The 15,898-nt window shown below is 33.4% G+C and overlaps 1 protein-coding gene across 1 annotated transcript; it reads left to right on the plus strand.

Annotated features, from left to right (window-relative positions):
- The first annotated feature begins 9,656 nt into the window (after nucleotides 1-9,656).
- Nucleotides 9,657-15,277, plus strand: LOC101219338 (hypothetical protein). Its single transcript, XM_004144361.2, has 4 exons — nucleotides 9,657-9,957; nucleotides 10,179-10,282; nucleotides 10,382-10,466; nucleotides 14,978-15,277. The coding sequence occupies exons 1-4, from the start codon at nucleotides 9,730-9,732 to the stop codon at nucleotides 15,065-15,067; spliced, it is 507 nt and encodes a 168-aa protein (XP_004144409.1). The 5' UTR covers nucleotides 9,657-9,729; the 3' UTR covers nucleotides 15,068-15,277.
- Nucleotides 15,278-15,898: the final 621 nt, after the last annotated feature.

Genomic DNA, 15,898 nt, shown 5'->3' on the forward strand with positions numbered 1-15,898 from the left:
TCTTTTACTGGACGGAGGAGAATGCGGATACTGCGAGAGAGAAGGCAGGCTCAGCGTCTGGGCAATGTAGACGATAGTCTCTATGTGCCACGTGGATGCCAGCGTGGATTATTCGGCCGGCTTACACGGATGAAGGAATATTCCTGGAGTCACGTGGCGCGTGGGTATGTTGCATAGTCGAAACCGAAAAGGCCATTATTGAATCGATATGATGTCGTTTGGGGTTAGGCGTTTTTTCCTTTTCCTTTTATAAAATTTTTATTTATTTATTTATTTATTTTTATTTATAAGTAATGTTGTTTTCAACTTCCCATTTAGTTCCCCATTTTTAAATGTCAAACTTTTTTAGTTTAATTTTTATGTTTCTAAATTATTATTTTGGTATTTATATTTTGAAATATTTAGTTAATAATTAAAGTACTTTTAGTAAAATTTAAAATTACTCTCTTAGGAGTTAAATTTTATTATAATAGAAAAATGGCATAAAATGACCAAACATTTAAAAAAAAACAACTTATGGTACTTTTTTTTGATACCGTGAATATGACAAAATTAATCATATCAGATGACTATCATAGGGTAATCTGAGGATTATCAGTTTTTTAATTTGTTACTTTTACAACTTAGAAAATGTAGTAACATGAACTCTATTATCATAATTCTTTTTACTATTTTTGCACAGACCCCTTAATAATAATAATAAATTGTATACAATAAAGTATAATATATGAATGTTTCCAAAAAAAAATTTAGTAAAAAAAGTTAAATAAAAGGTTTTTTAAAACACAATTAATTAATAGAAGGGATGAAATTCAAGATTTATTAAAATTTTAAGAAATACAAATTTTAAACTTTAAAGGTGCAAAAACTAAAATTGAACCAAAAGTAAAATATAAGAACGAAAATGATATTTTAATCTTTTTATATCCGTAAATTTTGTTATTTGTTTGTATTTAATTTTTTTTTAGTTTTAATTTCACAAGTAAATTAAATTTCAACCTTTTACATTTTTAGTACCTGTTGACGAAAAAAAGAATTTGTAAAATAAACAATCACTTTTCTATTATAAAATATTAGGGAAGTTGCGTCAAATGAAAATTATTTTTTTAAAAAAAGTAGTTCATAGAATTCTTTTTTACATATTGCAATATAACAAACAATTAGATATGGTACGGTTATCAAAGGGTTATTAAATGGCTATTAGAGGGTTATTCACTTTTAAATTTTCTATATTTGCAATTTAGAAAATGTAATGATTTGAATCTTATTATCATAATTTTTTTACTATTTTTTACGTACGTCCTTAAATATTATATTAAATAGATGTACATTGGGAAAAAACAGAGAATTTGAGAATTTTCTAAACATCTAATTTTCTTAATCTTTTTTCTTATCTATTTATATATATTTTTTATCTCCGTATTAAGTTGTTCTTTGTTTTTACAACATTTTCAAATTTGTCACAATAATAAAATTTGGAATTGAAAGGGCTAAAAGCACGCACCAAAACCCGTGGAAATATATATTCATTGTCAGAAAAGGTAGGATAATATTAACACCTAAAATGGGAGTATCAATTTGCAAGTTTTGACTGAGGCCATCTCTTCCATGAGTTTGATATTGATCACTAGCAAGGCAAGGCAAGGCAAGGCAAAGAGATGTTCAGTAGATGATGATTTAGAAGTTCCTCCTCCATCAGCCATTGAAGAGAGACAGGTAGTTTTTTTTATGGGTAGAGTTGTGCAATTTTGTGAGATATTTAAAGACGACCCTAAAGAGGTTAAGTCTCTAATGAGGTTTCATGTTTTTCTTTAGACTTCAAATTTGAAGATATTTTGTAATTAATTATGTCATATACCACTTTTCTAGTGGGTTCTTGTGGGATTGGTTTTTAGTATAAACTTGTATTTGTTCATTTTTTCTCTGAATCGAAAGCGCTCGTTGTTTCTATTAAAAATATATATTTTGGAAGTAAAATATTTTACATGGAAGAAACCAAAAGTATATAACATATCTCTATTGATAAACACACTTTACATTTATTTGTGTTCTAAAGCTTAAATAATAAATGAATAATTGTAACAAGCTAAGAGTTTGTATAAATTAAAAATATTATTCATATGAAAATTTGACTTAAAAAAGAACTTGGGTTTGAGAAATGGATCTAGGTGATCTCTTGGATCATTTCAAGCAAGGGTATACCCTCGCATTCTTCTTTCATCTTACTCTTTACTTCTTGCGTATTATTGTCAAAATGTATGAAAGTAATTTTATATAATTTCAATGGCTAAACGTTTGAACTAATTAACTTATAATATAGATTTAAGTCACCTCTTATTTCTTAGCATATTTTAGGAATAAATTGATCATTTTTTAATATTATTGTGTTTCTTTTACATTCATTGATCATCAATCCATGCTCAATTGAAATATTAAATTAATCCTAAATTAAATATTCAATAAGAAATGCTATATGTCGTCTAATTGGAGCTATAATATTTTATCATCCTTAAGTTATCATGAAAATAGTTAGATGGATAATGGAAGTTGATTATGTCTATGTTTAATGTCATGCTTCTTCATTTGATTTGAAGAAATTAAATTAGTGAGTTTGCATGTGATAATTAGATTGATTTCTTTATATAACATATCCGTGAGTAAATCAATTAAATAACACGGGAAAAAATTAGGGTATTTCCAACTCACTACAACGTCGGTCAAAATTTGAAATGCGTCGGTCAAAGTAATGTTGACGTCAAATCCTACATCGGTAAAACACTGTTGAGGAAACTTTGACCGATGTGCAAAACAGACGACGTCGACATGAGCGTATCCCCGGACGCATATAACTTCGAAGCATAGACGACGTCGGTAACAGACTAAGCTTGACGTCATCTCAGTGCGTCAGAGAATTAGAAATTTCGATGTTGCGTCGGGAAATGCTTACCCTGACGTATGTAGACAACGTTGGAGAAAAGCATTATCCCAACGTATGCCATGCATCGAGATAAATATATATATTTTTTGTTATTTTTTAATTATTTTGTTATTTATTTATTATTATTATTATTTTGTTATCGTAAGGTATTGTTTTCGGTTGTGCTTCGTAATGCAAGAAACGAAATTTGCAATAAATTATGAAAACTAAAAAATTACAATTTATAATAAAAATAAGATACAAAATATATATAACAAAAATTACAAATAATCCGTTAAAAATGTTAAAAAAATTACATTGAAATAAAAAAATAAATAAATAAAACCTACAAATATCTCCTATTAGGTAGTCGTGGAAGTCAAATAAAGAATGTCAAACCTACAACGGACAAGTTAGAATATCACATATGCGAAATTAAACAAATTAAATGTTGAAAAATATGTACCCAAGTGATCACGGCTCTCTGGGTGTCCGACTCATCCTTAATCATCTTCTTCATCTTTTCCACTTGTCGTGCATAGTGCTCTTCCATTCTTTGAACAGTTTCTTCCATTCTTCATTCTTGTTCCTTCTCTCTTATTTGTTGTCCTTCAATCAGGCGGTTAGCGTTTTCAAGATTGTCTCTTAGTTCGCTAACCTCCGTCATGTGTGTCTGGTGGTCATAAGAGGAGTAAGAAGTGGAAGAAGAATTCATCCTGGAGGACTTGGGCTTGGAGCCCAACCAAGACCTTTTGAGTAGCCCGATTGTGACATCCCAATTTGCAAAACGACAAGAACGCAGAAAGTAGTGTGGATAGGACGCGATTTAGCTTAAAACCTTGAAACTGGTCTTATCGCCTAGCTCAAACTTAACTCCTTTAAACTACCAAGCGATAAAGATAAACGTAACGCAACAGAAGTCAACTTAATCTTTTATTCAAAATAACATGCATTTAGAACATGAACATACAATTACAACACCTTGACCAAAATAAATGACATTAATCAAAACTTTTAAACGTCTGGTAGCTTTTTCTACTCGCTGCAAGCCCTTCAACGACCTTCTTCTCTACTTGGCCTAGACACTTGATCCTGGAAGATGAAATTTTAAAACGCAAGTCTAAAAGACTTAGTGAGGTTTTATGAAAACTTTTTCACAATATCCTTTGATAAATCATTTTCGTTAAATCATAAATTTCAACACAAATCAGTTTATCAATAGACACATCATTTTGCAAAACATAACGATACGTATATAATTATTTTTATAATAGAATCAGATCAACTCGCAAATCACATCAATATATGCATAAACACCCATTAATCACAATCATTCCTTTCGCCAAGGATCCCGAATCGTTCTCTACGCTTGGTCTCATTACCTCGTATGTAGACTACTGTATCACCTTATGTGCACATAACAGTTAGCTCATTCAAAGGAAGCAACTAATGGTTTGAACATCATTTCTTAATCAACATCATAGTTATCAAGTCAAGCTTTAAACATTATAAAACATGTTTGAAATCATATAAATACTTTGAAAGGAAGCACTCACAAATACTTTTAAGAAAAGATCACTCACAATACTTAGCCTTAGAACCAGAAATCTCTTCTTCTTCTTTCCCATATAGCCTTCTCGTAGAAACAAAATGATAACACTTCAACACTTCAAAATTTCGAAAAATCTTCTTTACCTAATGACCTAAATCCTTTATTTATACTACTCTCTAGCTCAGATTAGTCGTTCTCAAATCCTTGTCAAATTGTCAACTCCTACTTAAAACCTCACACGTGTAAAATTAATATTTATCTTAGTCATGCTTAAATCATTAATTTTACACGTTAACCTCAATCAGATATGACATTTTCTCGTCAAACTTTTCTTCTCGCCTAATTCCATTCCATTAATAGCTTTAACTGTTTAACATAACTTTCGAAGGTCTTAACGCCTAACTTTTCTCGCGTACTACCTAACTTTCTTGCAAAGACTCTTTCTCATGTAAACACCTACACTTCACAGGTCTTATCACAAATCCTTCTTTTCTCAAAGCTTCCTTGCGAACTATCCTCTTAATCACGTAGACTAACCAAAACGCCTTTGTCTAAATCGCCAAATTTGAACACTTAAGCAAATTTTACTTCTTATACTCAAATTAGAAGCGAGTCTCACACCGGTCGTCTACCCAAAACAGTCTCACATATCTCATCTCCAGAGAGTGGTTGAGAAACATCTAGGACGGGTTGAGACAGACATTTCATCATTTGATTCTACACAATACAAGTTGTAAGTTGGGAGATGATAAGAATTAAAATAGAAAGTATAATAAAAAGTTTTTATAAACTTACATGCGCATCTGATGCTGCCTGCAAAACGAACTCGCCAATCCTACTAATGTGCATTTCTCGAAACAACTCGACATGGTCAATCAGACAACCACGTTCTATAGCGAGCTCGACCTATCATTGAAGGAACAACTTGGATCCGCTCATGTGGTTGTATGGTTGCTTCGCTCCAGCAGCCTTACAAACCTTTTATTGCTCCTACATTTAAGCAATGATCAAAACGTTATATTCAAACAACAATTTAAATGAAGTACTATTAATTGATTTTAAGGTAGACAATATAAATCAACTGAAATTATGTAGTCATGTAGTGATCACAAAGAAAGAGGGTCAATCTTGCACGCGATTGACGAATCTGGGCGGTGGGTTTGAATGTGCTTCTTTAGGGTCGTTGTACTTCTTGAAATGTTGTGGTTGTCTCCCCTGAATTCTTTCCACACACTGAAAATTTGATGCTCAACAAACCGGTTGGATCTTTGAGATCAAACATGAACCACTGCTACAAAAGAAATAAGTTTGAGACTAGTCTTCTATATATGTAAGTTCAACATATATATATGTTAAAAAATTACAAACTTGTCGCTAGGCCACCCTTGACAACCTCGATGTACTCTCGAGGTACATCCACTTTAGGGCCTTGGATCGAAACTGTGTCTCGTGTTAACACATCGATAGTGTAGATGAAACGAGGTGCGTGTGGCGAGACAAACCTGTTTCCTCTTGGGTGGATTGAAATGGGGATTCTGCCATTATGTTGTACGTATTTCCAACTCAATGTTTCAGGAGTGTTGTCGTTTTTTGGAGTGGGAGTGGGAGAGGGTTGAGAAGGATCTACTACAAAACACACTTATTAGATCCAGTAACCATACTACAAGTATTTAGAACGAGACGAACCTAAAGTGTCGTCCACCAAAGACGATCCTCCCGCATTATCTAACGCGTCCAAGTTCAGGTACACATCTACCTCATGAATACCACTCAGAAATGACATCATAGCTCCTGGAGACATAAAACCAACAAACGTTAAACAAAATTAAATGTGAGTATCGCAAACGACTAAATATATAGAAAAATGACTAATGTGTATACGTGAAGAAGACAATGTTATTCATCGTCGCTTGATTTGCTTTGATGTGATGATAATTGTTCATCATCGTTGTCTATGAAGTTGTCTGCAAAATGAAGCACATCCGATCTTTTCACCAGTGTAGGATCAACTTCAATTTTATACAGAGTGTCATCCTCATTAATGTGTTCGTTCACACGATGTCCAAGGACGATTTCTACATGATGCACATTTGATCCTTTCACCAGTTTAGGATACCGCAATACTTTTGCATAATCTTTTTTTCCAGTTTTGTTAGAACTAACCTTGTACCAAGACTCAACACAAGTAAGACACTATTGCAAATCCTTGAACTCCTTCCAAAATAATACACAGTCATATTTACGGGCATGAATAGTTTCATATCTCAGACCAAACTCACGCAATTTTCGTTTGGCTTCATAGAATGAACCAGGGATATATTGGCACCACACATTGGAAACACACATTTTATTATCTCTAGCATAATGTCGAAGGACTTGTTGCTCCAACCATTGAGGACCTTTACATGCATCATCGTAACAAAAAAGTTTAGGGACGAAAATTTTGAACAGCCGGGGTATATAGCTCACCACTATTTTGGTTTAATAACTTCTTAAATACTACATTTGTTCTATCTTCTTCTAAATCAACCCCCTGTTAAACAACATCTCATTCTTTAAATCTTCCTCCATCTCTTCTACATGTTCAATACTACCTTGTAAATCATGCAGCATACCCAACGTTTCATTTTCTTCCAAAAAAATGGGTTACTGCTCGTTCCTTCATCAAAAGGATTACTACTACTCGTTCCTTCATCAAGTCTTTGCATACCTCTGCGCAAGTTCACAAACACTCCATGATACACCCAGAACAAATAGGTTTAGAAATTTCTGACGTCTTTCGAAAATGTCGAGCAATAGGATGTTCTCCAACACCACGACTAACATTTCCCTAATGGTGTTGGAGAAAATTAATCCATAAAATTTATTAATCAACTTTTCCCAATGCGATCAATGTGTACGTTAGTTGTGGTTTGACGAACTGCTAACGTAATTGTACAAACATCAGAGAAAATTTAAAATTTATATAATTATTTAAACATTCCCCAACGTTTTCCTCTACTGCGTCGGTGATAGTTCGACCCTATCATAATTATGTCAACCTTTCCCAATGTGATTCTCCAATGCATCAAGGATGCTCAACAATTAAATAAAATAATCACCTCTCTCCGACGTTTTTGTCCCCGACGTCGGAGAACGTTTACTAATAAAATTTACATTTTACATTTCCCCGATGTGAATTTTGCTTGCGTCGAGGAGCGCTTAATGATAGATTTTTAAAAATGAAAATGATGGATCAAGCCCGACGTTTTGGATTATGATGTCAGGCTTGCTCGACTAAACCAACGTCACATTACCTATGTTGGTATTGGTGATTTGTGCCAACATTTCGTTTTCTGACGTCCATCTCGATGTCGGAAATCCTCTAGTTTCTTGTAGTGTAAGAAAACCAACACCCTTGAACGGGTTTAATCTTTGTCTTACTTTTGTTTTCCATCATTAAAATTTATCACATTGTCTAGTTTCCAATCCTTAGAAATCAAAACAATTTTAGAATAGGCAAAGAAATTTGTGAGTTTGATCTCTCAAAGTCAATACTTGGTTTAAATGTCACGTTAATATATACTATAAATTGACATGTACACTTGCTTCTCATCAATGCTTAGTCAAGAACTAGAGGTGTGGGTCTGACGACCTTTCCAATTCTCACCCAACAAGCATTTTTATCACTAGATGTCAACCCTTACAATTCATTTTTGTTTGAAAACTCAATGGAAGTTTATAAAGTAGTGAACAAACTCAACCCTAACATGGTTGAAAAACTTGTAGATAAGTATAATATAAGCATGACATCTTATTATAATTAATATAAACTTTATATTTTAGAATAATTATAAAATATAGCACATAATGGGTACATGCTCTACACATCTATTTTTCATTTTATCAATAACAAAACGGTAAACATTCGTAGATTTTTTAAGAAGTACTAAACCTTGTAACAAACACATAAGGTCGAAAAAAACACACACCATACCCAGTTGGAGAAATTAGAAATCGAACTTTTCCTACAATCTTTCGAATTGAAAGAAACACAAGTATTAAAAAAATTAGAGAAACCAATAGCAAAATGAGCTATCATATGAGCACCTTGATTCTGATCACAAACAACATTTTTTTCAAATGCCTCGCCAACAAACCGATCTCATCACCCATACTCTTCACCTTAGTAAAGTCCAACTAGCAAATATATGTCAAATCCACCACCTCCGTAGCATTAGATTCGTTTGCGTGAGGGCAATATAATTGCCTTATGCGACTATAGTTTTCGTAGAATTTTAACATTTGTAAAATGAATAATTATAATAGATAGAAATTTTAGAAACAATAATTAATTATATATTAATATGTTTAAAAATTGCAAATATAGTAGTCTATCAATGATATATTCAGTCTTTATCACTAATAGACTCTTATGGTGTATACATTATAAACCAATATTTGCAACATGATTTATTAGTGATAGATTTTAATAAATTTTGCTATATTTACATTTTTAAAAAAAATTACTATATATACTAATATTTTGAAGAGATTGCATCAAATGACAATAATATTTAAGAAAAAACAGTTCATGACACCAATTTTTTGTATATTATGAATATGACAAAATTAGTGATATTAGACTGCTATCAGTAATCATAACGCTATTAGAGAGCTATCAGACGATAATCATAGGGCTATCAGAGGGTTGTCACTTTTAAGTTTGCTGTTTTTGCAAATTAAAAAAATGTTGTGACATAAACTCTATTATCATAATTTTTTCTTGTTTTTTTGCTATTTTTGCAAAAGCCCCTATTGTGAATTTTATAGTTTATAATCGGGTAATTGTAATGGATGACCATTGGAGGAATAATAATTAAGCATATAGCAACATTTAAAAAAATTGCAAATATAGCAAAATTATAGCTCATAGACTTGTATCGCTCATAGGGCTCATATGGTCTATAAGTGATAGATCAATATTTACAATATGGTCTATTAATGATAGATTTCTATCATTGATAGAACTTGACAATTTTTTCTATATTTATAAATTTTTTAAAATGTTATTATGAACTGAATCTAATCGTTAAATTTGCAACTATTCATAATCGATCCCTTCCACCATTTGGGTTAGATTTGGGCCAATTTTAATTGGGCGTGGGCTGCGAATGTGGCCCAAATTCATGAAAGAATGGAAATGCGCCACAATTTACCAATCATAGGTTCCTCTCTCTGAAAAATTTTCCTTCGCCCTTGGACTACGACGGCGACGACGATGCTCAGGTGCTGTGCCAAGCTCCGATCTGCGGCGGCGAAGCCATCTCAAATTTTAAATTCCGTTTCTTCCACCCGCAGGATCTTTCACTCTGCTCCATCACTATACCAGCCCCTCCATTTCTCTTCGAATAATTTGAATTCCAGGTCCCTTTTCAATGCATCTCAACAAACTCATTCTCCGCTCGCCGCTTACCAGTGTATTCGCTCTTCGCCCTTGCCTCTCTCTGTAAGTTTAGTTCGCTGATTTTGTTTAGTTTGTTGAAAGTTTTTTTCTTAGTTATATCTTGGAATGCCGGGGAAATGCTTGGAAGGTAGGGAAACCGTTTGATTTTGAGCTGATGAGAAGAATTATTTAGGAAAAATTGACACAGTGAAGCCTCTTTCCTGTTATTACGATGTTGTTCGCAACACTTGATATAAAACGATGTTCGATTACATTGAATTAAGGTTGTTCAAGTGCGGCATGTTTCATCAAGAGACCGGCGGAATAAGAGAAAGCCAACGACGCCAGCCACTTCCAAATTGAAGAAAACTAAACTGAAAGCTTACTCGTGAGTTCATCATATCATGGTTGTTATTATTTAATGTTGGATCTTTATCATTACTGTGTTCTTAGTTTGTGAGTAAATGACACTTCGTTGTTTGATCAGGTCTTACAAGTCTAGGTTTTGGTTGATGAAGGATGGGAGCATTAAACGTCGAATGGAAGGGAAAAGGCACAATGCACATTCCAAGGTTTGTCTTTCTGTTTGTCAAATGTACTCCTTGGTTTAGTATCGTATTGGTGTTGAAATGTGAATATTTGGATCATCCAAAATTTTGTTTCAAGTTAGCTCATGTTACTACATTTTTCGTTGGGTTTAAGTATATAAGATGCTTAGCTTAGATTATCATAACATTTCTCTTGTCAATTGTCAATAAAATAATTCTAATTTTCTCTGTGTTTAAGTATATGACGTTGAAATTGTACCACATGTACAATTGATGTTGCATTGCACTGTTTATCTTATAATAAATTTTCGATATAAGTTACTATTTTCTATTATTAGAAAGAATAGAAAGAATATCCTTAGTTTCTGCATTTCATTTGCATTTCACAACTTCCATGCTTAGGCTAGTACCATTCGATACACATTTCTGTTTACTCTTGGAACTCTTGGCTTCATCCTGGTTAATGTTCAAGTGTTAGACTTTGTATTAATCATATGAATGTAGTCCTCATAGGTCTTCAAGCTCTTTTATTGTTTAGACTTTAGATTTGTGCCATGGGCATCAGAATGTATACTGTTGTTTTCCAAAACTCTTATTTCTCATAGCTCAAACTCTTGTTTCTCTCTTTCTCAAAATTCTATCCTTCTGTCTAAGCTATAGCTTACCCGCACCTCAACTAATCTTAAAAGACAATCCCTTAACTTACAACATTTGGGTGTCAAAGAAATTCATAAGATATTAAATTCTAGATAGGTGACCACCATGGATTGAACTTATTATTTCTAAGTTTTGTATTAAACCCAATGCCCTTTATTAACCAATGATTATTAGGCCAGCACATGATGGTTAGTTTCTTTTGTCAGGAAAAGATATAGATTACAAAACTCAAAAGAATGATGACCTTATAATCACAAATAGGGCACATAAGTGATAAGCAAAAATTTGGTTATTGGAAGGGATGGGGATTACCTATGAGGACTTTATATAGGTAATAAAGCTTTTCGTCTTGAAGAGATTAGGCGATAACTGATAGGAGGCATAAGCATCAATTTTAGCTAAAATATCTTAAATGAGAAGTTTAGGTCGTTTAAGTCGTCTTTAACAATTTGGTGGTTGGTAAACGTTTCAGGCAGATGGAAAGGGTTTTGTTTTATGGAAAAATTACATTCAATTTAGGCCTTCTTGAAATTGGCCTTGGAATCTCGGGATCAAGAGTCAAGACGTATGTGGGGATATTTGGATCAAATCAAGAAGGAAGATGGTTCCAAGGCAACAAGAGGTCTTGAGGGAGGTTAAGTTTCTAGATAGGCTTGAAAACAAGGCCCCTCTTTAGATAGGTTTTTGAAGATGGGTGAGCCTATATGAAGGAGTTTTGGAGTTTGTTATAAAAGAGGCAATAAGTTGGAGGCGAAAGGCAAGAGTAAGGTGGGTAGGGAGAACCATTAGTGGGAGTAAGGATATCATAGGGCCAGGTTTGGTACCTGCCACCTTGGCTTGAAAGGCAAGACTCACAAAATAAGGCGCCCCTTAAATGCACACCCTTTTGTGAAGCCCCAAGGCTTAAAGCCTTGGGTGTTGGGGCATATTCATTATTATAAAAATTAGTAATAGTGAGGATTTTTCAGTCTTTATTAACTAAAAGAATCAAATTTACTAAGCCTAAATGCAAAAGTTCTTGTGTTTTATTTCCCCCCTCCTTATTGCCATTTCTTTCTCTTCTTGATGTAGTACTTTTATATATAGTGCACTTCACAAAAACAGCTCGCTCTTAAGCCTCAGAAAACTATTGTACTTTATTGCATCTTGAGCTTTCAAAAACATTGGGCCCTTTAGTGAATGATAATTGGTAGATGTTATGAAGGAATTGAGCAATACTCAATGAAAACATCGTGGAGGTTTCCTTATGAGGAGCATGTAGTGTAGTTCAATGATTGTGCAGAAGGGAGATTCAATTGTATCTTCCTTTTTATGTGAGGACCAAGTTTTTTGGTAGGCTGATTTTTTTTGCCTTTGAAGTCTTTGGCTTCAAAAGAAGCGGTGTCAAGCAGATATGTGGAGATGACGTGGGAGGAGGTCTGGTTGCTACCGAGGTCTCATATCTCTTTTTGGGCATCAATTCCCAACTCCCAAGGATTTTTTGTAATCACCCCTGAGGTTTTTTTATTAGAGATTTGATCCCTTTTTGGTTTAGTTAAATTGCTTGGCTCCCTTCTAAAAAATAATAAGAAATAGTAAAATGAAATTTGCTTGACTTCTTTGGAGTGAGTTTTTCTTAATGCTCGTTGACCTGTATTTTTGTATTATTTCATTCATTCTCAATGGAAGTACAGATTTTCATGTTTTTTTAAGGATCTGATTGTGAGAAAGAAGCAAAAGTGTCTAACTTCATGGAAATGAAGTTTTTTCTCTAAAGAGGCCTGAGCCTGAGGGTGCACTCTTTTATTCAGCCAGCTTTAGTGGCATTCCAACATGCTTTCAACATTTTGAGTCTCCATGTTAGTTAGTAAGATCCTGGAGAAGCTTACAAGGGATTTCTTAGAGGAATGGTTCTCTCATTTAGTGAGGTAAGATGTGGAGTCTAAAATGGTGGACCGTGAAGGGGTTAGCATTGGCGATATAAAGGTGTGAAAGGTGATGATGTTGGCTAAATAGTTATGTTGTTAGTTTATTACAAGCAATTACGCTCTCCATCCTTTTGACTGCACCTTGAACGGGGCTTTGAAAGGCACATCCAAGAATTTGTAGACCTATGTCTTGTTTCTCCCTTTTTTCCGCCCTTTTACTTGGTCTTTGGTGAGTGATGAGATGGACACACTCGTAAGAGGACAAGGGGTGGGGGGATAGACCCCTGCTCCATTTTCCTTTGTTTGTGGCCTCTAGTCTTTATCGTTCTAGGATGATCCTTCTCTTGATCTCGTGTTCTATTGTCCATTGATCAACAAGACAATTGTGGATATCATTGGCCTTCTACCCTTGATTAAGAAAATTTCAACTTGTCCTGGAAGATATTCGTCCTTAGGGTCCTAACTCTTCTCAAGGTATATTGTTTGGCAAATATTTTTGCCACATTGGACCCTGTTTCAAGGAATTCATCTTATAGGACTGGGCCAAAGTGCCCTATCCTCTTTTTATGAGTGTGGCTGAGGATTCAACCACCCTTTTGGGAGTGCGATGTTTGTCATTTTGAGTATAGAGGTTGGCTTTTGGTAGTTTGCGGTGGCTTGAGCAATTTTGTGTGGCCCTTAGATCTAGAGGATCAATAGAGTTCTTGAAAGGTTGAAAAGACAGAGGGTGTGTTGGCTTTTTGTTAGGTTCCGTTTCTCTCTTTAGGCGATGGCGTTTAAGGTTTTTTGTAATTGTCCTTCCAAGTCTCATTTTTGTTTTAGTTTGGCTTCTTTTGTTTGAGAATATTTTTTTATGCTTTTATTTCATCACCGATGTGTGTGCGCAAAAATGTTTTCTTATCGATACATCCATGAAAGTCTTAAAACTAATTATGGTAATGAGTAAAATTACTATGAAAAAGACACAAAACTACTGAACTTTGTTTGTCACTCATAGAGATCCATCCTAACCATTTCTGTTTACTCACAAGTGGAATAATCAATGCCCACCCACCCTTCTCAATAGTTTTTCAGAATCTTTCTCAATGGTCCCTAAACATTAAATCCTCTGTTTTCTTCTTGATGAAATGTTTCGTGTCTCCAACAACACAAACCGTGATTTTTAAGACTTGGAAGGATAAGTAGGGACATGAATCATTAGGGAACTTTACAGATTTTGTGGGTCATGGATTCAAGCTTTTTAGCTACTCACTAAAATATAATGGTACCTAGTGCTCTTGCTCTTGCTCTTCTCTCCTCTCTCTCTCTCTCTCTCAAATTACAAGGTTAGTCCTTGAACTTCAAGATGCGTGTCTATTTGGTTTATGAACTTTTAAAAGTATCTAATAGGTCTATAAACTTTCAATTTTGTTTAATAAGATCCCAACAAATGCAAAGACTCTAAAAAACAAATCTAACTATTAGATGTATGTTTAGGTTTTGTATGTAATGGAATCTTGAATTATCAATTTTGTGTCTAGTAGATCCACAAGTTAGTAGACTAAATTTGTAATTCTGAAAGTTCGGGACCAAATAAACATGAATCTTAAAGTTTCAAGACTAACCGTAATTTAATCTCTTTTTTCCTTTCTGTTGTAGTGTGCACACCTTTTTCTAGTGAATGCAAACGTAATCTTAAACTTTTAATTTTGTATCTAGTAGACCCTTACATTATTAAACTAAACTTGTAATTATAAAATTCAAGAATCAAAAGGACACAACTTCAAAGTTCAAGACAAAATATAAGTTAACCCCATTTCTTTCTTGTGTTGCTATAGCTTGTTTGTTTGTTTGGTTTTTTAATGTGGAATGCCAACTTTACAAAACCCTATATCGCAGTGCAACCTTCTTTTCTTTATTATGATATTCTTTAAATAATTGCAAAATGCAAACTGTATTTGAAATTAACATTATTTTTCTCTTTGTTTGTAGTCTAAAAGATCAAAGCGGAAACTGAGAAAACCTGCCATTGTCCCATTAGCTTATGCCAAGGTAATGAAGAAGCTCAACTTTTGCAGTTAGGTTATTTGGTTTGTTCCTTCTCTTGTACTATTATATGGATTGAACGAGCTTTAAACATCACCACTCAACTGCTTCTTCTTTTTCCTTTTTTGGATTTAGAATTCAAAACTCTTAGAACAAACTAAGATGGACAATAATTATTTCTTTGTTATATGAAGTGATTATAGAGGTTGTTGTGATTTCAAATAGAGGTTTATCTTTTTATTGTCATCAAGTGTGAATTTTTGGGGTTCTTACCGGAGCTGATATGTAATTAGAATTACTTCAGGGGTATGAGAATGTTCGTGTAATTGGGAGAGAATGGAAATGGAATTGTAAAACATGACAGTTAGAAAAAGTATTATGAAAATATTTTTTTTAAAACAAAGTTAATTTAGTTATCTTTCAAGTAGTTGTAAGTAAATATGACCTGAGATAAACAGAATAAAAAAAAAAAAGAATTTTGGGTTATGAAAAATATATTGAGTTCTTTTTATCATTTTTTAGGAGTGTAAACAAAGTTTTCAATTGGTTATGAAAAAAAAGTGATCATGCTATATAATATGTCTAAAATAAACTATTGTTTCCCTACCAATTTATATTCATTTCTATTTGTTGGAGAAACTTTAGCTTATGGTTTCTAAAACATATACTTCTATGTCAATTAGTGAATAACAAAACATATAGACTTAGGTGGAAAAAGTATTTATAAGTTTAATTTTTAAAACTAAAATGAATGAGTAATATATAGAATTGAAGGAATTAGATATGTCTTTGTTTCAAAGGGAAGAAGACGAGTTGGTTTGGTTTGGTGATTTTAAACAAACCTGAAATTTCGGGTTGGCTACTAGA

This window comes from Cucumis sativus, chromosome 3 (assembly GCF_000004075.3).
Source record: "Cucumis sativus cultivar 9930 chromosome 3, Cucumber_9930_V3, whole genome shotgun sequence".
NCBI lineage: Eukaryota > Viridiplantae > Streptophyta > Magnoliopsida > Cucurbitales > Cucurbitaceae > Cucumis > Cucumis sativus.